General features: G+C 40.1%; 1 protein-coding gene across 2 annotated transcripts in view; it reads right to left on the reverse strand.

Moving 5' to 3' along the window:
- Positions 1–13,387, reverse strand: part of LOC119723100 (nuclear pore complex protein Nup155-like) — a 42,177-nt gene extending 28,790 nt beyond the window's left edge. The window contains exons 1-11 of one of the 2 annotated variants that reach the window (XM_038193623.1): positions 13,280–13,387; positions 10,042–10,189; positions 9,076–9,213; positions 8,260–8,356; positions 7,200–7,363; positions 5,243–5,406; positions 4,308–4,407; positions 3,532–3,697; positions 2,499–2,596; positions 2,065–2,238; positions 280–380 (exon numbers count right to left, since the gene is read on the reverse strand). In XM_038193623.1, coding sequence (XP_038049551.1) covers positions 280–380; positions 2,065–2,238; positions 2,499–2,596; positions 3,532–3,697; positions 4,308–4,407; positions 5,243–5,406; positions 7,200–7,363; positions 8,260–8,356; positions 9,076–9,213; positions 10,042–10,183 — 1,344 coding nt within the window. In that variant the 5' untranslated portion in view covers positions 10,184–10,189; positions 13,280–13,387. Of the gene's footprint in view, positions 1–279; positions 381–2,064; positions 2,239–2,498; positions 2,597–3,531; positions 3,698–4,307; positions 4,408–5,242; positions 5,407–6,408; positions 6,530–7,199; positions 7,364–8,259; positions 8,357–9,075; positions 9,214–10,041; positions 10,190–13,279 lie in introns of those variants that run through there. The other variant, XM_038193624.1, reaches the window with a different exon arrangement.
- Positions 13,388–21,078: the final 7,691 nt, after the last annotated feature.

A 21,078-nucleotide genomic window follows, 5' to 3' on the forward strand; every position in this document is an offset into this window, starting at 1 on the left:
ACAAGCTGCGTTGATGTGATTCCACTGCGATAGGTCAATTGTCCAAGAAGTTTAGAAAATAATCACGAGGTCACTCGGGTGGGACTCGAACCCACAGCCTCCGGCTTACTGGTCCAGATGTCTTGCCAGTCGACCACCGAGCTTTCAAAGTTGGCAAGAGTTAAGAGTCGCTATGAAGTGTAAACGCAATTTGAAGGTTTGCATTGTGGGGAGAACACGTTGTGAGAAGCTTGCAGAAATACCTTGTGAAGTTACTAATTATGTAACGAAGAGAAATACCTGTGTTTCCATGAGGGAGCGTTGGAAGGGGAAGGAGTCAGGATTCAGACACCACAGCTGGTCGCTCTCTTCATTTTGTGAGGCGCACAACAGCAAGGTACCTGATAAAAGGCCAAAGCAACGAAATGGTAACATTAACCCTTAAATAGCCAAGGAATGATAATATTCATTGCAAATCCTATGCATGTTAAAGAGGTTGTGGAATGCTGAAAGTCGTTTTGTTTTTTATATTTTTTTATTGTAGAGTAGACCCATATATATCATAATGACAAAGTCCCATTCTTTTGTAATGTGCGTTTATATGTTTATAAGTCTGAAATTCATCGAGTAATTTGTTGGTCGGCGAGCGCATAATTGAAATCAACAGTCGTCGGGTTCTTCGAAAAAGAGAAAAATCGTGACGTAATAAACAGGACTTGTTTATACTACGCTGCATCAGGAGTCCTGTATATTACGTCACGATTTACTATGTTTTGTTTGCTGCCCCCAATGACGACTTTTACACAAATTGCACGTTCGGGTCGAAACAGGACCTGAAAAACAGCTCTCAAAAGTACCTTTTGTACTCATTTCTTGACAGACACAATAGTCGTTTTTATTTCATCACACCTTAGGCTACATATACCCGAAAAATGACGGAAATGTCTTCGAGCATTCCACAACCTCTTTAAGGCATCCGTGCCATGCACCAATGTTGTAAAAAAACAAAATCGTGATGGACGTTGCCCAAAAGTTTACAATTAAGTAATTTGTTTAGCCTATGAGAAAGGTCCTGCTAAGGATCGAAATGTTAGGCCGTCTAATTTTGGAGATTTGTATATTTCAGGTCAATCCAGTCAGTAAGCAGTTGGCAGCAGTTCTATTCGTTTAATTCAATTAATTCAATTCCCTAAAGTCATATCTCCAAAACAATTCATCCTAAAACCTCAAATTTAAAATAAATCTTATATTTTCGGGGGATAAATTAATCTGATTGGTTGATTTTCATTTTGGGTGTGAATCTGAGCACTTGCATGAAAAGATGACCTGAAAAGGTAAGAGAATCTTCACTTTGGACTACAGTACACATTTCTTGCATGTCTGAGTCAGCAACTTGTCAACAAAATGTTTAATACTCTTACTCACTTAACTGGGGGAGTGTGGCCTAGTGGTTAGGGTTCGTGACTCATGATCAGAGGGTCAGGGGTTCGAATCCAGCTGCTGGTCATATGTTGTGTCCTTGGGCAAGCCACTTCACCCCCACTTGCCTCTCTCCACCCAGGAGTATAAAGGGGTACCGGCATTAGCTGGGGAGTAACCTGCCATGGACTAGCATCCCATCCAGGGGGAATAGAAATATTCTCAGTCGTTTCATGCTACTAAAAACGGAGATAAACGACGGGCCTGATGGGCCACGTTGGCTTGTGACAGACTTTACTTACTTGACTACCCACTTAACTACTCAGACCGGACATTTTGCCTCTGGCAGTGAATTTGTTTATATGTGGCAGAGTATCTGTTCAAGAAATGCGTCTCTCTTGGCTATTTTGATGAGAAACTTCTAGATTTTTCAACAACATAATTTTGGCAAGTCCTTTTTTCTTCAAAAGTACAACCATCATCGTAAAAGGGAAGATTTACATTGCAATAATGTGAAAAATTCTATTTTTGAGTCTTTTTTTTAAACAAAAACCACTACAAATACGCATAAGACATCAGTCTCGGCACCAAAAAAATTGAAAGTGGAAAAAGTTGCGGGGGTCTCAACGGTGACTACTTCATAAGAACCGTAAAGAGTTGATATACCTTTGCTATAGAGGGCAGCATGTACATTGGTCGGTCGGTGCTGGGCTGCATTAGCAGTGAAGCCAGGCGGTAGTCTGATGTGTACCAGTGCGAGGGTTACCGGTCTGTCTCGGGCACCGACCCCAGCTAACCAACCACCCTGGAAGGGGATAGTGGTGAAGTACAGCCGAACACCTGCCAAAAAAAAATAAAAAAATCAAATTTACCAACTTAACTGTGAACTTTGCAGGCACATCCAGGAACATATATTGAACCAACAACCCATTACCTCTAATGTGCAAATTCTAACATTAGCACTTTAGTTTTCTATCAAAATCCATTGTTTTCTCTGCACAATACAATATAAATATCCATGCATTTCTGCGCCATCAAACTACCATGAACTTAAATTTTGATTGATCTAAGGATCAATTGACAGTTCCATGATAGCGTACCTGTCTGTGTAACAGCCACCAGATGCAATCTGCTAGACTCTGTGCAAGGTATGGCCGCAATGTGGACAATCTGCTTGAAGTTGGAGCGATCAATGGTCCTGAAACAAAGTGAGCCCACAGTTTTCATAATCTGCATAACTCAAGTCCCAAAAGGGTATCATCTCTTTACTTGATACAATAAAGGGAATGAAAAGGAACTTTCATGCTTGATATAAAACCCTGAAATATATTATCTTTGCAGCCAATTTTATTGTATCTTATTTCCTCCTGTGCTTTCTCCAAACCTAAGACAGATCAAGAAAGATAACGGACCCGAATTTGAACACAACCCTCCTCAATCCTCCAAAATCAATCTGGGGCTTTTTCGAGGGTTTTGAAAGATTGTATGTCTTAAAGTGTCAGTTGACTTTGGAGGATGCATTGTGTCAAGGTTTAAGCTGTACCTTGTGTTGTTTACGTTTAGGAGTGCATTAATGTAGACCTACATTATAACTGATATCATCTGCAATCATCTACACTAATTTAACTTCTTAAAATCAAGTTTTTGGAGGATTTTGAATAGATTGAGGCAGTGGTCGCCCCTCCACTGAAGAAATTCAAGAGATAACCGATGATTTTGGAATTTTGGAAGATTGGGGCAGTATCCCTTTTTTGCGCAGTGACAATCGGGGGACTTTAAAGGACTCAGGCAAAGGTTGCCCCTCCACTGAAGAAATTCAAGAGATAACCAATGATTTTGGAATTTTAGAAGATTGAGGCAGATTCCAATTTTTGTGTGGTGGCAATAGACCATGATCATGTTGCAGCCATTTAATTTTTTTCCCATTCAGATCAATGTAACCAAAGCGAGGCTGGAAGGAAAAATAGTCTGGTTCCTTTTTGCACAAAAACATTATCATTCAGTACTGTTATTGGATACAGGGAACATGACTAAAATGGTGGAAGCACGATAAAGGTCTATTGGCGAATTTTGAAGGATTGAGGAAGCATCATAGTCCAATCGGCCCAGAGGGCATTAAGGGGTACTGCTTACCGTGCATAGTACATGGCATGTTTCATCATGGAGTAATGTGACACGGCAGTCACCCTGCGCATGCTGCACCCGTCGGCACCCATGTCATAGACTTGAATGGTCCCCTTCTCGGAGCGAGTGTACAAAACGTGTCTACTGTCGTCAATAGATATCTCAACCATTGGGTCTAGAAACACAAAAATAATCCAAAAAGCAAACAGAATATGGTTAATTTAAAGGTACATGTAATGGACGCCATCTGCACAAATATTTGTTTTTGCCGATTCAAGGATCAACAATACAATAAATGTGAAGCAGGATATTAACAAAACTAACTTGTCCAAATTTCAGCTCAGTAGATATCAAACTTTTTGAGAAAAACTGTGAAAAAGCATATACATGTATTTCTTGACGCCAAGCAAGGCTTTCGTTGAAAGTCATCCATTCCAAAATGTTTATTAATATGTTTTGACTTGCAGCTCTAGTGGTACAATCCCTAGTTTGTCACTCACAAAGTTAATTTTCATTCACAGACATATGTAACTGATTGCAAATTCAACCAAATTCGGTCGATTTGGGGTGGTATTCTAAAAAAAAAAGTTTGTTTTGGTTCAATCCTAACCATTACAAGGGAATTCCTCTTTTCTCAAAAACAACAGCGACAAATAGAATAACAAATGTATAAATTTCTTTGGGCGTATTTATTGATTTCTCAAGTACAACTGAATGTATGCAAAGCATCGAGTAAAACATTCCAATTGAAAAGTAAAAGCATGTATTTGGATGAAGAGACTCACCATCTTCAGAGAAGTTAAGAAATGAAGGCACAAGAAACGACAGCGAGCTACTGGAGTGGTTGACCTTGCGACACTTGCGACTAAACCAACCATCCTGGGCCTAGGAAAACATAACAGTACAAATCAACAAGAGTCATATATAAATACATGTATCTTAAACATTTTTCAGAAATATTCTAAAATATGTACATGGGACCATTTGCTTTTTGTTTTCCTTTGTGGTAACAAAATTGCTCCAAATCTTAAGAAGGGTGCATAACAAACAACTTGTTGCAGTTTTCAGCTCAGTAGATAGTATACATTTTGAAAAAACTGAGAAAATGTATGCAAAAATACACGGGATCTCGCAACTGGATTTTCTTGCTAATACACATACAAAAAAACTGTGCCTGCTGGCATATGTTCCTAACCACCCCAACTCTATCAAAATCCATCCCCCATTTTGGTGGATTTGGGGGGAGTTGGTCCTGAAGGCCTGGCGTGACTAAATATTGATTGAGTATGATGGATTTTGGCCTAATAGCCTGAAGTAGTGCTAGGGGTATCCAATTGATTTTGCCTAGCTTCCTGTACTGCTATTGTGATAACAGCCATGTGTAGCAAGTCCATGAATGCCAACCTGTGCGTCAGTGGTGGATTCCATTATGTCATGTACAGTTTAGTATTGGAAGCACAGTGAGTGATGGATTTTGATGGACTTGGTCCAGTTCCTAGTAAAAGATGCTAGGGAGTTGGGGCTTTAAACCAACTTCAATGATTTTATTCTGAATGTGTACAATCGTTTCAATCCTTTCATCTCACAACTCCTTCATGTGAGCATAAGGCATCGTCTGCAATGCGTTCGAATGTCCTTCCCAGTGGTCGCCCCCAACTCTCCCTTTGTAACTCTTGAGGGGGTACTTGCTCACAGAGTCCATACAGGGGTAGTGACTTACCTGATACATGATCTCATAGAGACAACCGTCCTTGCCAGCTAGGAAGATGCGGCCGTCGCGTGTGGATTTGACCCTCAGCATGTACGTGTTGTCTGATTGGATGGAGAAGAGTGGATCCGGCAACAGGTGCATTTCGCAGCGACTGTAGTCATTCTGTCCCACATCTAAAAGATGACAATACACGTACATTTAAAGGGAATATGCAACATTTGCTTTTGCCAAAATTTTCAGAAATGGATGGATTTTGGGGGTTAGTATTTTATAGCAAATATTGTTGCACTGACCTCTTTAAAGTTTTCTGTTCGTAGATGCAGGAAAAACCAAGAAAAAAATCATATTCTTGTAGTCTGGTTTCCTGACCCCACTTCAGATGAAACAAAGCAGACTTGTTAAGGTCAGGGAACCAGTTACACAGATGTGTAAGCAATTGCAAACAAAATGTGGACCAACTAAATTTGGTAAATTGGGGCAGTATTTGAAAAAAGCCATTTTTTTTCCAACGATGGTTGGCCGACCATCGTTGGAAATTGGTACAGAAATTCCACCTTTCTTGAAAATGTCAGCACACCAGGTACCATGATTTAGACTGTCATTCACTAACAGTCCAGTAAGGTATTTTATAATAATTTTGTAGTTTTGTTTATTGATGTTTACAAATTTTCAGTCTTTGGTAGCAAACGGGGTACGAAAATGTAGCTATCAAAATTCCCCAAAGGTCTATATAAATGACGTCATCATAGGACGATCAGATTCAAAATGATGTCCCCTCTAATGAGTGTGGACTTTCTTTTTTTTTGCGGTGTTTATTAGGCTTGGGAATACTGTACCTTCATGAGGCCGAGTGAAGCTTACACCAAGCACGACTATCTCCCTGGGAGTCACCAGGCACAACAGGAACCGAATGTGACTATGGAATATGTTAGGCTTGGGCATACTGTACCTTCATGGGGCTGAGTGAAGCTAACACCAAGCAGGACTATCTCCACGGGAGTCACCAGGCACAACAGGAACCGAATGTGACTACGGAATATATTAGGCTTGGGCATACTGTACCTTCATGAGGCTGAGTGAAGCTAACACCAAGCAGGACTATCTCCACGGGAGTCACCAGGCACAACAGGAACCAAATGTGACTACGGAATATGTTAGGCTTGAGCATACTGTACCTTCATGAGGCTGAGTGAAGCTAACACCGAGCAGGACTATCTCCACGGGAGTCACCAGGCACAACAGGAACCGAATGTGACTACGGAATATATTAGGCTTGGGCATACTGTACCTTCATGAGGCTGAGTGAAACTAACACCAAGTAGGACTATCTCCACGGGAGTCACCAGGCACAACAGGAACCGAATGTGACTATGGAATATATTAGACTTGGGCATACTGTACCTTCATGGGGCTGAGTGAAGCTAACACCAAGCAGGACTATCTCCACGGGAGTCACCAGGCACAACAGGAACCGAATGTGACTACGGAATATATTAGGCTTGGGCATACTGTACCTTCATGAGGCTGAGTGAAGCTAACACCAAGCAGGACTATCTCCACGGGAGTCACCAGGCACAACAGGAACCAAATGTGACTACGGAATATGTTAGGCTTGAGCATACTGTACCTTCATGAGGCTGAGTGAAGCTAACACCGAGCAGGACTATCTCCACGGGAGTCACCAGGCACAACAGGAACCAAATGTGACTACGGAATATGTTAGGCTTGGGCATACTGTACCTTCATGAGGCTGAGTGAAACTAACACCAAGTAGGACTATCTCCACGGGAGTCACCAGGCACAACAGGAACCGAATGTGACTACGGAATATGTTAGGCTTGAGCATACTGTACCTTCGTGAGGCTGAGTGAAACTAACACCAAGTAGGACTATCTCCACGGGAGTCACCAGGCACAACAGGAACCGAATGTGACTACGGAATATGTTAGATTTGAGCATACTGTACCTTCATGAGGCTGAGTGAAGCTTACACCAAGCAGGACTATCTCCACGGGAGTCACCAGGCACAACAGGAACCGAATGTGACTACGGAATATGTTGGGCTTGGGTTGTACTAGGCCAGCGCATAGTATGGTTTCGCTCAAACCGTCAAAGTAGGCTAGGTCACCACTGTCAAGACGAGTAACAAAAAAAAATGTAAATTTACCACAAAACCTAAATACATTAGACCACAGACATTTTGTCAATACATTGTTGGAAGAATTGAATACAGACAGGTTTGAATATCAATGTAGTTTCTAATGTTTTATCAAACTACAAACTCTGGACCTCAAGTTTGTTTGTAAACAAAGAACGCTTCCATTAAAAATGTAATGTCCATTGCCCCAACAAGTTCATTTTCTTGGGGGTCTCCTTACAATTTTCAACTTAACCCTAACTCCCTAGGATGATTTACTAGGAACCTTCCTCATCCTTGCAAATCCCAACACCATATGGTAAACTGTGCGCATAAACAGTTGGACTCTGTATATTTGTGGTATGCCTAATCCTATGTAAAGCACAGTCAGTTTACTAGTGCAGTACTCACCCTAACAGATTCCATAAAATAACCTGGTGTTTGAGTTTGGCTGGTTGGGTATCGTTAGAGTTAATTAAAGTATGTTTTATTTCATCCCAAACCCCTACCTCTTTTTATATTTTTGGTGTCTGCTTTTGTGCACAAACCATCCACACTGCGAGTGAATGTTTCTGGTCCTCCGTTATCAATACTGATAGGGGCGGGAACCAGTGTACTCTATTAGAACTGAATAATTGTCGGGCAGCACACAATTTGTAATTTGTAATTATTCCATAACTAAACGTTGGCCCCTTTTTTGTTATTTGATGTTTCATTCAATAGAGAATAACTTTGTATCGCCAGAAACACAGTAATTTAAAGTTATTACTATGTTTTTTTCAGATGAAACTCGAAATAGCACCGACCGTACATATTTAATTCCAACTGTGGATTCTATGAATGAATCTAAGAATCTTGCAAATTGAGTCACAGGCCTTCTATAACTTACCCATCTTCGTAGTTCCAGACAAAGATATCACTGTCGACCGACAGCCAGGCCCGGCTTATCTGAGGAAACACCCCCATCATGCAGTTGCATTGCATATCTGGTGCAATTTCCATCAAGGAAAAAGGTTACAACACGCAACAAAATGTTCACTCACAACTGATAGTATCCGATACTGCAAGGTCTATATGCAACATATATCGCATAATATCTTGCTCATGTTTTACTTCTGCTCATGGTTTACATTGGTGAATACATTTTGTTCATGGTTTACATTGGTGAATACATTTTGTTCATGCTTTGCATCTTTTGTACAGGGACGTAGAGAGACCAATTTGATTGGTGGAGGAGGGGGTGTGACCCTCCATGCTGAAAAGTAGCCAGGATTTTTTTCTCGTTATCTGGCCATCTAAAATAAAGGGAGGGGGGACTGGACATCATCTGACTACTGCAGGGACTGTTCAAAGTAGACTATCTTGGACACTTTCAGACAATGGGTGTTGCTCTTCGTTGTGGCCAATTGGCTGATTGACACACACTTTTTGCCAACAGAAAACATTCAATGGGGGAGCACCACCCACAACGTGTAATTAACTTTGTGTCATTGCTTTCATTTCTCTTTGCAATTTCCAAAAACGAAGATTTTACCTCACTTTAAATTCAATATGGCCGACTCGTGAATAAGGCCCATATGGCTAAAGTCACTACATGTTTCTTGTTCAAGATCAACCTGTAGGGGGAAGTAATAGGTACCACTCGCACACATGTAGCATTGGAGACTGAAATTGATGGTAAAATGTACACATTCAAAAAGGATACGTCCAAACTGCTCCACAAGTTCAGGAGGCAAAGGCACTCTCTTGGCTGGACTAAGCTGAGGTAAATCGGCTAATCCTACAGAAGCTGAAGATAAGGATGGATAATCCACATCACTGATCCCGCTCAGAGTGGCATGAGCTGCAATAGAATTATCACACACAACAGTCAGTTTAATACCAGTCCAAAAATTTGGGACTCTCAAAACTGTGTATGAGAGTCCCAAAACGTAAGGTATTGAAAACATGCAACACAAGAAATAGACTGGCACATGAAACAACCAGTCCACACACTGTCTCAGACTCCTTTAATAGTAAAGGAAGTCAAAAGAAACATGTGGTACCTAGTCTCTATTTCTACACATTCTCCATAGTTATGCCACCAGACTACTGAACTGTCAAAGTTGGACTTGTACCAGTCTAGTCTTAGGATTCAAATGGAAATCACTTGGCTTCACTCTCAGGTGCAATATGCTAAAGAAAAGTCTCTTTTAAAAATTAAAATTGAGACCTCAAACTTGGCTGGTGAAATACGGAGGACCTTGTCTTCGCCTTATAGAAATTTTGGAGAATTTTGTCAGCTTTTATAGCCCTAACTCCCCAGCATAATTTACTAGGAACCATACCCATCCTGGCAAATTCCAACACCATATGGGAAACTGCACAGCCATATTTCTGACTTTGATTCTGGAGGTGTGCCAACCCAATGTATAAGACTGTCAGTTAAGGAGTACTTGTACCCATCCTCAGATTCCAACAAAATATGCCGTTGGGGTTTGATGGGTTGAGTTCTGTTAGTTAAAGAGTGAGTAAAGTGGGCCTGACTTTGTTTCAATGTCCCTGTCTGTTTTAATACTTATGACGTCCGAAAACATTTAAAACACGACGTGGCAGGTCTAGTAAGGTCCCAGAGCACATAAAACTCTCTCCAAGTCTCAAAAGAAACGAGACAAGATATTCAGACATTCACCTGAGGAAGTTGTATTGAGTAGTTGCGTCAGTTCAGGATAGCCTTTATCCTGTGCTATGTATGTGTCCACATGCTGCCCTGCTGCACTCAACGCTTCCTTGGCTGTGGTTAACGCAGGAGCTATGTTCAGTGGTCGTGCCATGCTTCACTGTGTTGGAAGAAGAAATAGTTTCCTGTTACTTTGTTAGGCTTAATAACTTTAAAATGAAGTTAGAATGAAATTGAACTTTTGTTTTTGAGGTTTGGACTTGAAATATGAAAATGTACAAGTTTGGCCCCAAAACATGCAAAATGTGTATTGTTTCCTTTGGACATTTGCTAGCCCCATAGTGTGGCTCAATTATTGGACTTCCACCGTATTGGGAGCCACACAGCGGTCATATACTTTTTGTAGGGAAAAGTTGAGTTTGAGGAAATCAAAATCGGGACTGTTTTTTCACTTGATTATATTCACCATGGAAGATACTTACCTGGTATAACCAGAGAAAATCAAAAGGTCAAGTGTACATTACCTGTGACCCAGAGAAAATTACTGCAATCTTTTTTAAACGAACTCACTGCAAATTTTGCCTAAAAATTACAGGAAAACTAAAAACACCTACATAATTTCTTTGCTTGATAATGTACAGGGTTCTCCCCACGTACAAACGTGCGTATCGGCCCGATACGCTGGAATTGTGGCCCGATACGCCGACAAAAATGCCGATCACATTTTTCAGCCCCCGATACGCACAATATAATTTATTACACAAGCCATTAAAATGCACAACATTATCGTTTCATACGCCATTATTTCATCTCGACATTCAAAATCTTGACAAAAATCCCGTATTTCTGATGCTGCATGTGTGATCAAAATGCACACGATGACGGGTCTTTCGCGACGACCGCCAGCACCCAGCTATATATTAGCGCATTCAGCATGGTACACTGGTTCCCTTCGCGTGCTAACAGTATCGATGCTATGATGAAGGACCGGAACCAGTGACTACTGCCTTGTACGTGCATACATGATGATTTCGGCCGAAGTTGGATCGTAAAAACACCAAACAAACATCGATGGAGAAAGAGAATTTCTGCAAATTAATTCACAGAACGTGATCTCTATTTTCTGTGTATGTATTTTCCATTAATATAACGAGATTGCAAAGCTCGAACGTATGGCGAAACATGGTACGCGTAGCATGCTTCTTAGAAGCAGTGGTGCAAAATGTTCAGCCACATGGGATGGGCCGTACACAGTTCAGTAATGCACACTGATGCTGCGCCGTGGCACAGCGCGATGTACAGCCGGCCAGACTGAATGTTGACGGCGCCAGGGGCCATGATGTACGTTAAACATATTGTGGAATCAACTACCTCAAATATATTTTTAATTAGGTGAGGCAAATTTTAATCACTTTTGATGGTCAGTCTTGATAATTTTCGTGGTGCAAAGGAAAATAATCCAGGCACAAAACTACATGATTCCTTGTTCAATATGCTCCATTCAATCAAGTGTTTTTATTCCTCCATGATTCAATCAGCAGCCCAAAAAATTGGCGAAATAATTTTTCCGACTTACCGACGCTATTTTGAAAGGCATGTAATCGGAAGCAAAAGTGATATTTTTCTTCACCTTAATTTCTTAATTTGAAACTTGCTTGTTAATATAATTCATACTTTCTAGATCAGGAAGTTTTAACACAGGTTTTGAAATGTTGATTTTTTTTTTTAAGTTAAAAATTTTGATATATTTTTTCTTTAATTACAAAAAATATCACATGATCTCCTCTAAATTTTAAGGGAAAATCTTCCTCAAAGACTCCCCAGATTTGCTCTAAAATGCACCAGAGAACCTCTAAAGTTCAAAATTTTTCGGGGCCCTTAAGCGGGCCCCGAACCCCACGCCATGGCTTCGCAGGTTGGTGAATCACAACAAAACTTCCCCCACAGGTTTGAAAAAATCCTGGGGAGAACCCTGATGTATGTTATCAGTCATCCATAGTAGTAGATGATTTCTTAATTGAATCGAATACTGGAACTTACTTTTGTAACTGTGCTATTAACCAGGTAAAAGTATCTTCCATGGAGAAGTGAAAAAAAAAGTCCTGATTTCTATTTCCTCAAAATCAAAATGTACCCGCAAATAACTTATGTCCGCTGTGTGGCCTACAATATGGAGGAAGTCCAGAACTTAGAAGTCCTGCATTTGAGCCACATTTAGGGGCCTAGACATTTGCATGAAAACTGAAATTCAGTTTCTAGTCTGAAAGTTAGGAAAAAGGCCTTACAACTGGTTGTAGAAACCAGGGAAAGAATATTGCAACCTGACGTCATTTTTTTCTTCATATATCATCTCAATAAAGGTCAGTCATTGAAAAAAGGGTTGAAAAGGCGAGAATGTGGGACTGAGAAACATTTCCAATGATAAGTTAGGAATAGCCCCATAAATGTGGCCAATTTACTGGACTAGCTCCGTAAATAAAGGCCACACTTGGAACATGTACAAAAACATGTAGAACTTTGTCAAATTTTGATTTTCACATTTAGGCTTAGTTTTCTGACAGTCTCCTGACGATGACTAGAGCAGGCTAGTCGAAACGTTGAGACCAAAGACAAGTTCGTTTAGAACTTACAGCAGGACTGTTCTTAACAGAACAAAAACTACTTAGCAAAGTTGATAATAAGCAGGACAAGTTCTTCTCAGAACTAATATCTTCTAAGCAGTAGTTATTACCACATGGTGTTACCGCAAACCGAAACGATACCGATACCCCACCATGCAAAGCCTCAAATCTTATATAGGCTTAGTTTGTAGTTCATTTTTGCTTTACAAGCATACTCACCCTCTTTATAAATAAGCTAATCAGAAAGTGCTGCCTTTTTCAGATGTCAATTTTTCATGAAATTTCATGTTGAAATTTTGATACGCAAATGTGTGCAAACGAATCTGGAGATTTCACGAAAAATAGACATCTGAAAAAAGGCAGCACTTTCTGATTAGCCTTTAATTTTATAAAGAGGGTGAGTATGCTTCTAAAGCAAAAATGAACTACAACAAACAAAGCCGAAATATGAAAATCAAAATTTGACAAAGTTCAACATTTTTTGTACATATTCCGAGTGTGGCCTTATGGGGCTAAGAGCTGGCTAAGTTAGAAAATACTTGTTGATGCACTGATGAATAAAAAAAAAAAAAAAAAAAAAAAAAGTTCTAAAAGTACTCTGTAATCATTTAGCTTCATTGAATATTTACCTCTGTTCAGCAAAGTCAAATTCTCCTTTGATTCTTAGTTGTCGGCATGGCGTTCAGTCACTGCATGCCGCCATTTTTCCGGTCTTGACAAAAAACTCTTGAATGCCGGTAGACTCTTGGGGGCGCTCTATCCGCGTGAGGCGCCCCCATCCGGTTCGTTAGTGTGACGTCACCTCCAGCACTTTCTGCACGATTGGAACCGGAAGTTAACGCAGCTTGAGCGTTTGTAGCCAATGGGCGCTAGTAATCAGTGGTGCGCGTGCGTGTATGACGTTTTTACTAACGAACCGGATAGGGCGCCCCAAGTTATTTAAGTTTTCAAAGGCGCTTTTGACAGGACCAGCGGGCCGCGGTTCATACGTTTTGTTGTTTGTATCCACTTTTACAAAACATTACAATGTGGACCACATTTCCATCTTTGTGCGTGTGGAATGTACAAATATCCAATTCATGTCAATTTGCAATGGCCATAATTTTATGCCAATTGCAAGGAATGGTGGTGCAGCCCTGCGGATGCGACGGTCGGCTCGTTTACATCTTTTCCAGAAGCACGTGGCAGGCGCTCTCAAATTTCTTACCCGCCGCTTCGGTGTAAATACAACACCTTTGGCTGTATCCGCGTCGGAAGGAAATCATGAAGATGTCAGAAATGTTGAGAGAAAAGATGGAGACGCAGGCTTCCGAGGCTTCAGTTTCCTCAAGCTTCACTTCACAATTCCGAAATTTCCAAAATCATGGTCTTCATGCAGTTGGGTAAATATCAACATTTTTTTATGGCAATGCTCTCTGACGACCAGGAAAAAAGTACTAGTACTAAGCCTATAGTTGCAACAGCCGTCACTGCGCGCCCTTTCCTATGTGCTCTAGTGGGGCGGACTCTATATGCATTTTTGGATACACTCTCTCCCAACACATATAGCCTAGGCGGTACTTCAACAAGTTCAAAACCATTTAATGCCATTTTGTCTGACCCTTTTAGGGGCGGGTCATGACGCTAAAAAGTGGGGGGCTGCGCCGGCAAAAGAACGATTCCGATAATTTCACATTTTCTTTTCTTTTCTGCATTTGGCCAGCTCACCCATAGAGCTGCTCACCCAAGTGAAAATAAAACAATTCAAGAATTTCGCCATTGCTGGGAGTTGGCCTGTTGGCCATATTTTCAAACAGTAAGGGGCATATGGCGTAAACAAACAAAAAATCGGCTGCAACAGGCAATAGTTTTTTCTTTAATCCAATAGGCCTATAGTTGGGCAATTTCCAAAGGTTGGCATTATACACTTCAGTCATTGTTCTGCATCCCACTTGTACGGAGATTGTTCATTATGAGGCCGTTGAAAGAAACAGCGTTGATGCGAAATCAAATCCCTTTTGCTATAATGGCCTGGAATTACAACATTCATAGCATTTTGCGTCTGTTAGGGGATTTCAAATTCCTGCTCTTAATAGTGGCCGTTTCTGTGTTATCCTCTTGGTTGGAAATCCTCTCAAATATTTCCTTGTTCGTATTTTACCCATATAATCCGAGAGCCCATTGAGGTCTCTCACAAAAGGTTTAATGGCGGCAGCGAGTAGGTGGGGTGTCCAACCTTCAAAACCGCAATTCTTAAGTGTCATACCAGTGCGTCTGGGAAGGGACACCGCCTAATTTTTTTTTATGTCTAAGTTCATTAGAACGATCATTCCAACACCAAACAGTCATGAATGAGTCTGCTTTTGCAGAATTTTAACTTACGAATAAAAAATCCCGTGCAAAATTCACTTAAGAACGGCAAGTTAATTGCCGATTTCTGCACGGCATAAAAAGTATTACGCAATGCACACCAAAGCATCGCTACCCACGTACTGCATTGCAAAACCACTGCAATGTAACATAGTGTAATATACGATATTATGCATTAATATTATGCCGGCCCAAATATTCGAGATAGTCATGATTTTGCGAATTACGCAATAATGCAACCTATCACGTTATTAAGAAATAAATGTCCGCGTTAATGGCCCAGTTAGTCAATTCTCATGGTATTTAGATTTTTTGACGATGTATCAAAGCCTACCTGATACATGAATGGACTGTAAAGCAGACTCACTAATGGCGGAGCCTGAATTATTAAAGAGAGATACATTACGAAGAAGGCCTGAAAGCAAGCAAAAGATTTAGGATGTATGATATGGCGAACACTTTAGTATGCCGGGGATCCTAAGGGCCATTTGGATTTTCTCCCCAGTTTGATGCGAGTCCTTTTCGGCATAAAAAAGGATGATACAAAATGGCCGGGATTCGATGATTTTCCCCTTTAAAACCTGCTATTGAATTGGACACACCAAAGAAGCGCTGTTCTAAACGGGCATGTTTCTCCACTCATCCGGAAAACATAGATCCCAACTAACGGAAGGCATACGCATGTTTAATTAAAGTAACACATTTTTTTTTACAGCTGTCCATGGAGTGTTAAACTTTTCCAACCAAAGGCGCACAGTTTCTTAAAAAAGAAAGTAAAAATAAACCACCGCAATATTTCATATATTATCAGATCAATACATTCATGTGTATAATGGTTCATATATAGGGCCTATAGAGTGATTCTTGATTCAAGACATTCTTTGATTTTGATCGAAATAGACCATGGGACTGTTATGAATGTGTACTTTTAAGTGGAGGAAGGGGAAAACCTATATATGTATAATTATTTGTTTATGAATTAAATGATTGATACCAAAAAGTACTAATGAGGCCTATACATAATTATGCATCAATCGGAACCTCTACAATAAAGTGAGATCAGGAAATGGGAGTGTTTCTGGGGGTTTAGAAGTTTTTGAAAAAGAATGAATAATTCACAAATAATGCGTTGTAATTCCAAAACTGTGTGTTGGGGAATGGATGAGTCGATACACAATTCTTTGGTTGAGGACTGTGTTTACCGTGACTGTTTATTCCACAACAATTATGTTATTTACACATTGATTGATTGAACGAACTGGTTACAGTGAATTGAGACAAAGAGAACTGCATGGGTGAACTGACTGGATGAGCAGAACGAATTAAACTGACTACATGATTGGAATTGAAATAGAAAACAGAATAGAATAGAAATGGAATGAAGAACTGCTAGTGGAGCAGGACTTATATACTGGTGGAAACAGGAAGTCTTGAGAATAAGAAATACTTAAGAATGGGAAAACTTAGTCATATCTTGGTTTCCTTGAGTCTCAGAAAAATGACTAGGAATGAGTAACATAGTTCCTTAAAACAATGATCTTGAAAGTAACTTGGTTGTACTAAGAAACTGACCAGTGACTTGTGTGTGGGCAGTGAAGGTCATTTGCTCTGTATAAAAGTATAGGGACTACACATTGCATAGGCACTTTGTGGGTGTATGTGTATACAAGGAAAACGATGAGTAATGCATTCAGGAGAATTAATCATTAAAAAGTTCAAAAGGAACATTGATAATTAAAGTGTGATAATTAACTAAAAATTAAGACGAATTGATAATTAAGAATTGATAATCCGAAAACGCTACATGTGTAACACTCTGTTATTTTACAGTACATGTGTACGGTACGTGTTTATTTTTTAAAATACTGTCATGGTATTTCGCGATTTTTGGGGGCTGTTTTGCAAACTGATACGTATGCCTCAATGCTATTACGTAATTTCACAAAAAAAAAGAGTTAAGCCCGGTTCATACTCTGCGCGAAAGCGAAAGCGAACGCGACTTGTGACGTCGTGGCAAGTATTCGCGCTGCGAATTCGTAAAAGTTGAACATATTTCAACTCGGGCGAATTTCGCAGCGAATGTTTTATGACGTCGAATTCGCTTCGCATTCGCTTTCGCATGAAGTATGAACCGGGCTTTACGGTTTTGCGTTATTTCGCGGTAAATAAAGCCGTTCTCAGATTTTGCACGAGTTTTTTATTCTTAACTTGACATTCTGCAAACGCTGACTCGTACACTACCGTTGGTGTTGGAATGATCGTTGTGCTCAATGTTTAAGCACATAAAACAAAAAGCACCTTAGAAGGCGGCCAATTATTGAACTTTAACTCGTTCTTAAGCACAAAATGCACGGGAGAAGCTATTCTTAAGTTGTGGATCTTGCATTATAGTCACAAGCAGCTTATAGTGAAGGTTTCGCTCTTGTGCTCAAAAGTTTAATAACAGTAAATAATTAGTGCTAATTAGGCCATTCTTAAACATGGATGCACACGGGATTTCTCATCCTTAAGTTATTGGTTATTGATAAATTATTCGAAAACTATCTTTTCGCTTTGAAACCGTGCTTGCGCGCGACATTCTAATTAAAAGTCAATTTTTTTTTGGGGGGGGGTCTTTAGGTGGTGCCCCCTCCGAAACGCACGGGGTGTGTCACTTAAGACTGTTTTGACGGTTGGACACCCCCACCTACTCGCTGCCACCATCAAACCTTTTGTGTGCGATATTCTAATTAAACCTTAATGGGCTCTCGGACTTCTGCCACATCAAGAGTTCAGCAAGGAGCAGTGCTCGGACCACTACTGCTGACTTTACCTGCCGAGCAAGTTGACTTCACAAGTGAGACTATTCGCTGACGATTGCCTAGTATACCAACAAATATCACCTGACAAGGACACCTCAACTCTACAAAACAATTTCAAGTTGCTCGAATCATGGCAGAATGAATGGCTCATGAACTTTATTCCATCGAAGTGCTGTACTATCACATTTGCTTGCCGGAATCCTCGAAAGAGATCCTACACCTTTTGTGGGGAGCAACTCACATCGAACACAGCTTGCTGCAGCCCAAACCCAGAAATTTCTCGGAGTCATCAGGCGGAATATGTGGAGCTGCCCAGAAGAAGTGAAATCCATGGCATACCTTATCTTTGGAGTATGCAGTGACTGTGTGGGACACACACTGAGTGTAATATACCGTAACACTAGACAAAGTCCAAAAATATGCAACAAGATTCTGCACAAAAAAAATTACAGTATAGGAAGAGGGAACAGTCACTGGAATCCTGGAGCACATCAAGTGGGGAGACATGGAAGAGCAAAGGAAGATACAAAGGCTGTCGGTGCTCTACAAAATCAATCATGAGCTGGTTTACATCTCACGAGCAGATCACCTCAACTGAAACACAAGAAATACCAGGGGGCACCAACAAAATCCTACAAACGACATGTAACCAAGGAAGCCTACTGGAACTCTTTCTTCCCGAGAACAATTAAAGGATGGAAGAAGTTGCCAGCAAACGTCGTCAACTCTAGGACACTACTTGCATTCAAGAATAGGGCATCCAAGCACTACATGGACAATTACATGTAAGGCTATTTACTAAGGTCATCTACACATAAGGTCAGAAGTTAGTGTGATATTCCTGAGTGAATTTTACTGACTCAACCAGAACCAGAAACATGCACATTTCTTAGTTTTCAGGACGCAGTGCCCATTTAATTTCGCCTTAGGAACTATTTTATCAACTTCCAAAACTTGTTGGAGCTAATATCGACTGTCCATCCTCAAATTAAACACGTTAATTGTTATATTTGTATACTGGCGTCTTTCGACTTTCCGATGTTTTTTTAGACATGATAATGCTCACTTTCTTCCTTGTAAACAGCATGCTAATTGTAAAAAGAAATGGCCTCAAGGTGTTAACCTTCTGTATGGCCCTTTATTGGAGAAGTGATATAGGATAGTGGCCTTGAATAAGGAAGCAATGAACATTGTTAAAATTTGTTTAAACAACACCTTTTAAAAAGACCGTTTGATCGTTTTGCCTTTGCTAGCTATAGGGTTTTCACGGGCATCCGTTCATCAATTTTCCTGTAACCCTCGGACGCTATCATGCATGGCAGGCTGATAAAGCTGATGTGGTTCAACGTCGCAGCTACTCAAGGAATTCTTCAACACTGCTGAGTCTGGTAAGTGTTTGCACTTCTTATGTTACTGAATTATTGTTTTTAATAATGTTACAGGGTGAGTAAAAAAATGCGGAACCAAACCAAGGTGTTAACCTTCTGTATGGCCCTTTATTGGAGAAGTGATATAGGATAGTGGCCTTGAATAAGGAAGCAATGAACATTGTTAAAAAATGTTTAAACTACACCTTTTAAAAAGACCGTTTGATCGTTTTGCCTTTGCTAGCTATAGGGTTTTCACGGGCATCCGTTCATCAATTTTCCTGTAACCCTCGGACGCTATCATGCATGGCAGGCTGATAAAGCTGATGTGGTTCAACGTCGCAGCTACTCAAGGAATTCTTCAACACTGCTGAGTCTGGTAAGTGTTTGCACTTCTTATGTTACTGAATTATTGTTTTTAATAATGTTACAGGGTGAGTAAAAAAAATGCGGAACCAAACCCCAAAACATTATATTTCATATTTAAACAAATATGCAGCACCCAATATAATAATGACTGGAAAGCCAATTTCACAAGGTACTGTTTGATGAAAAAAAAATTACTGAAATTAGTCAATCCGTTTAAAAATATCATCATTTACACACAATAACCCTAAAACCTGTCTCGTCCCCTCCCAATGCGATTTCAAGAATCGTCGTCGCATCTTTCTTCAAACATCACCAGCGATTAAATCTCAGTATAAACGATAAAACATATTCAACAGAATCCCTTCAAAGGCCCGTCCTTTAAAAAAGTATATTTTATTAATTAAATTGTTTGCCAGGTTTGTTAATAAAGATATGCTACAGTTGGTAGTAGTTGTTGATATATGTATTCTGTGTCATTTTCTTTGTTGTTCCAAACAGTCAAAACACAAAATGAATGGCTTTTTTGGACGAGACGGGTTTTAGGGTCATTGTGTTTAAATGGTGATGTTCTTTGAACGGATTGAGCGATATGTATATTTTTTTAAAATACAAAAGTAGCTTATGAAATTGGCTTTTCAGTCATTATTGTTGTCGGTGCTAAATATTCTTTTAAATATGAAATATATTTTATGAGATTTGGGTTCCGCTTTTTCTGATTCACCCTGTATAACGGCTCTTACCTCAATGTATATTCCAAGCCATACAACAATAAAGGCAATAGGATGATTTGCTTTTGTTGAGATAATTTGACATATCCATATGCGTTTAGTTTGAGACATTCTGTGCACTATTTGACTGCCTGTCAGCGAACTCTGGGCCAGCTATGATATGACTTATGCTAAATCTCGAGTATGAGTCCCTTTTTAGAAAGAAATTCTCGGATTTTTGACATGGATAGGGAGCTGGGTGTTGTTGCTACAGTTCCCAACAAATTTAAAGTCAGCAGATCAAATACAAAGTTGAAGATAATTTGACATGCGCATCCATGTTTTGGCCAAGGTTATATATGTTCAATATATTCCATTTGACTGCCTATCAGTTGGTGCTCTGTCAGCTAAGATGTGACTAGCAATATCTCATTTTATAGTGCCCTTGCCATCAGTAATTCCGGAATATTTTGACATGGATAGGGACCTTGCTAGTGTGACTACATTATACAACACGTTTGAATTCAGCAGATACCTGTAGACAATTAGAGATACGTATCGATGTTTCGGCCGACTATATTTCTGTGCAGTATTCTCCATTTGCCTGCCGATCAGTCTGTTGGCCCTCTGCCAGCTATGGCATGAATATGGCAGTGGCGTTGTCATCAGAAATCTCGAAATATTTTGACATGGATGTGGAGCTAGGTAATATGGCTACATTCTCCCACAAGTATGGAGTTGGCTGACCAAATAAAACTGGAGAAAATTAGGGATATGCAACTATGTTTTGGCTGAGGTTATTTCTGTGCGGTTTTGCATTTTGACTGCCTATTAG

This window comes from Patiria miniata, unplaced genomic scaffold (assembly GCF_015706575.1).
Source record: "Patiria miniata isolate m_02_andy unplaced genomic scaffold, ASM1570657v1 HiC_scaffold_16, whole genome shotgun sequence".
NCBI classification, from domain to species: Eukaryota; Metazoa; Echinodermata; class Asteroidea; order Valvatida; family Asterinidae; genus Patiria; species Patiria miniata.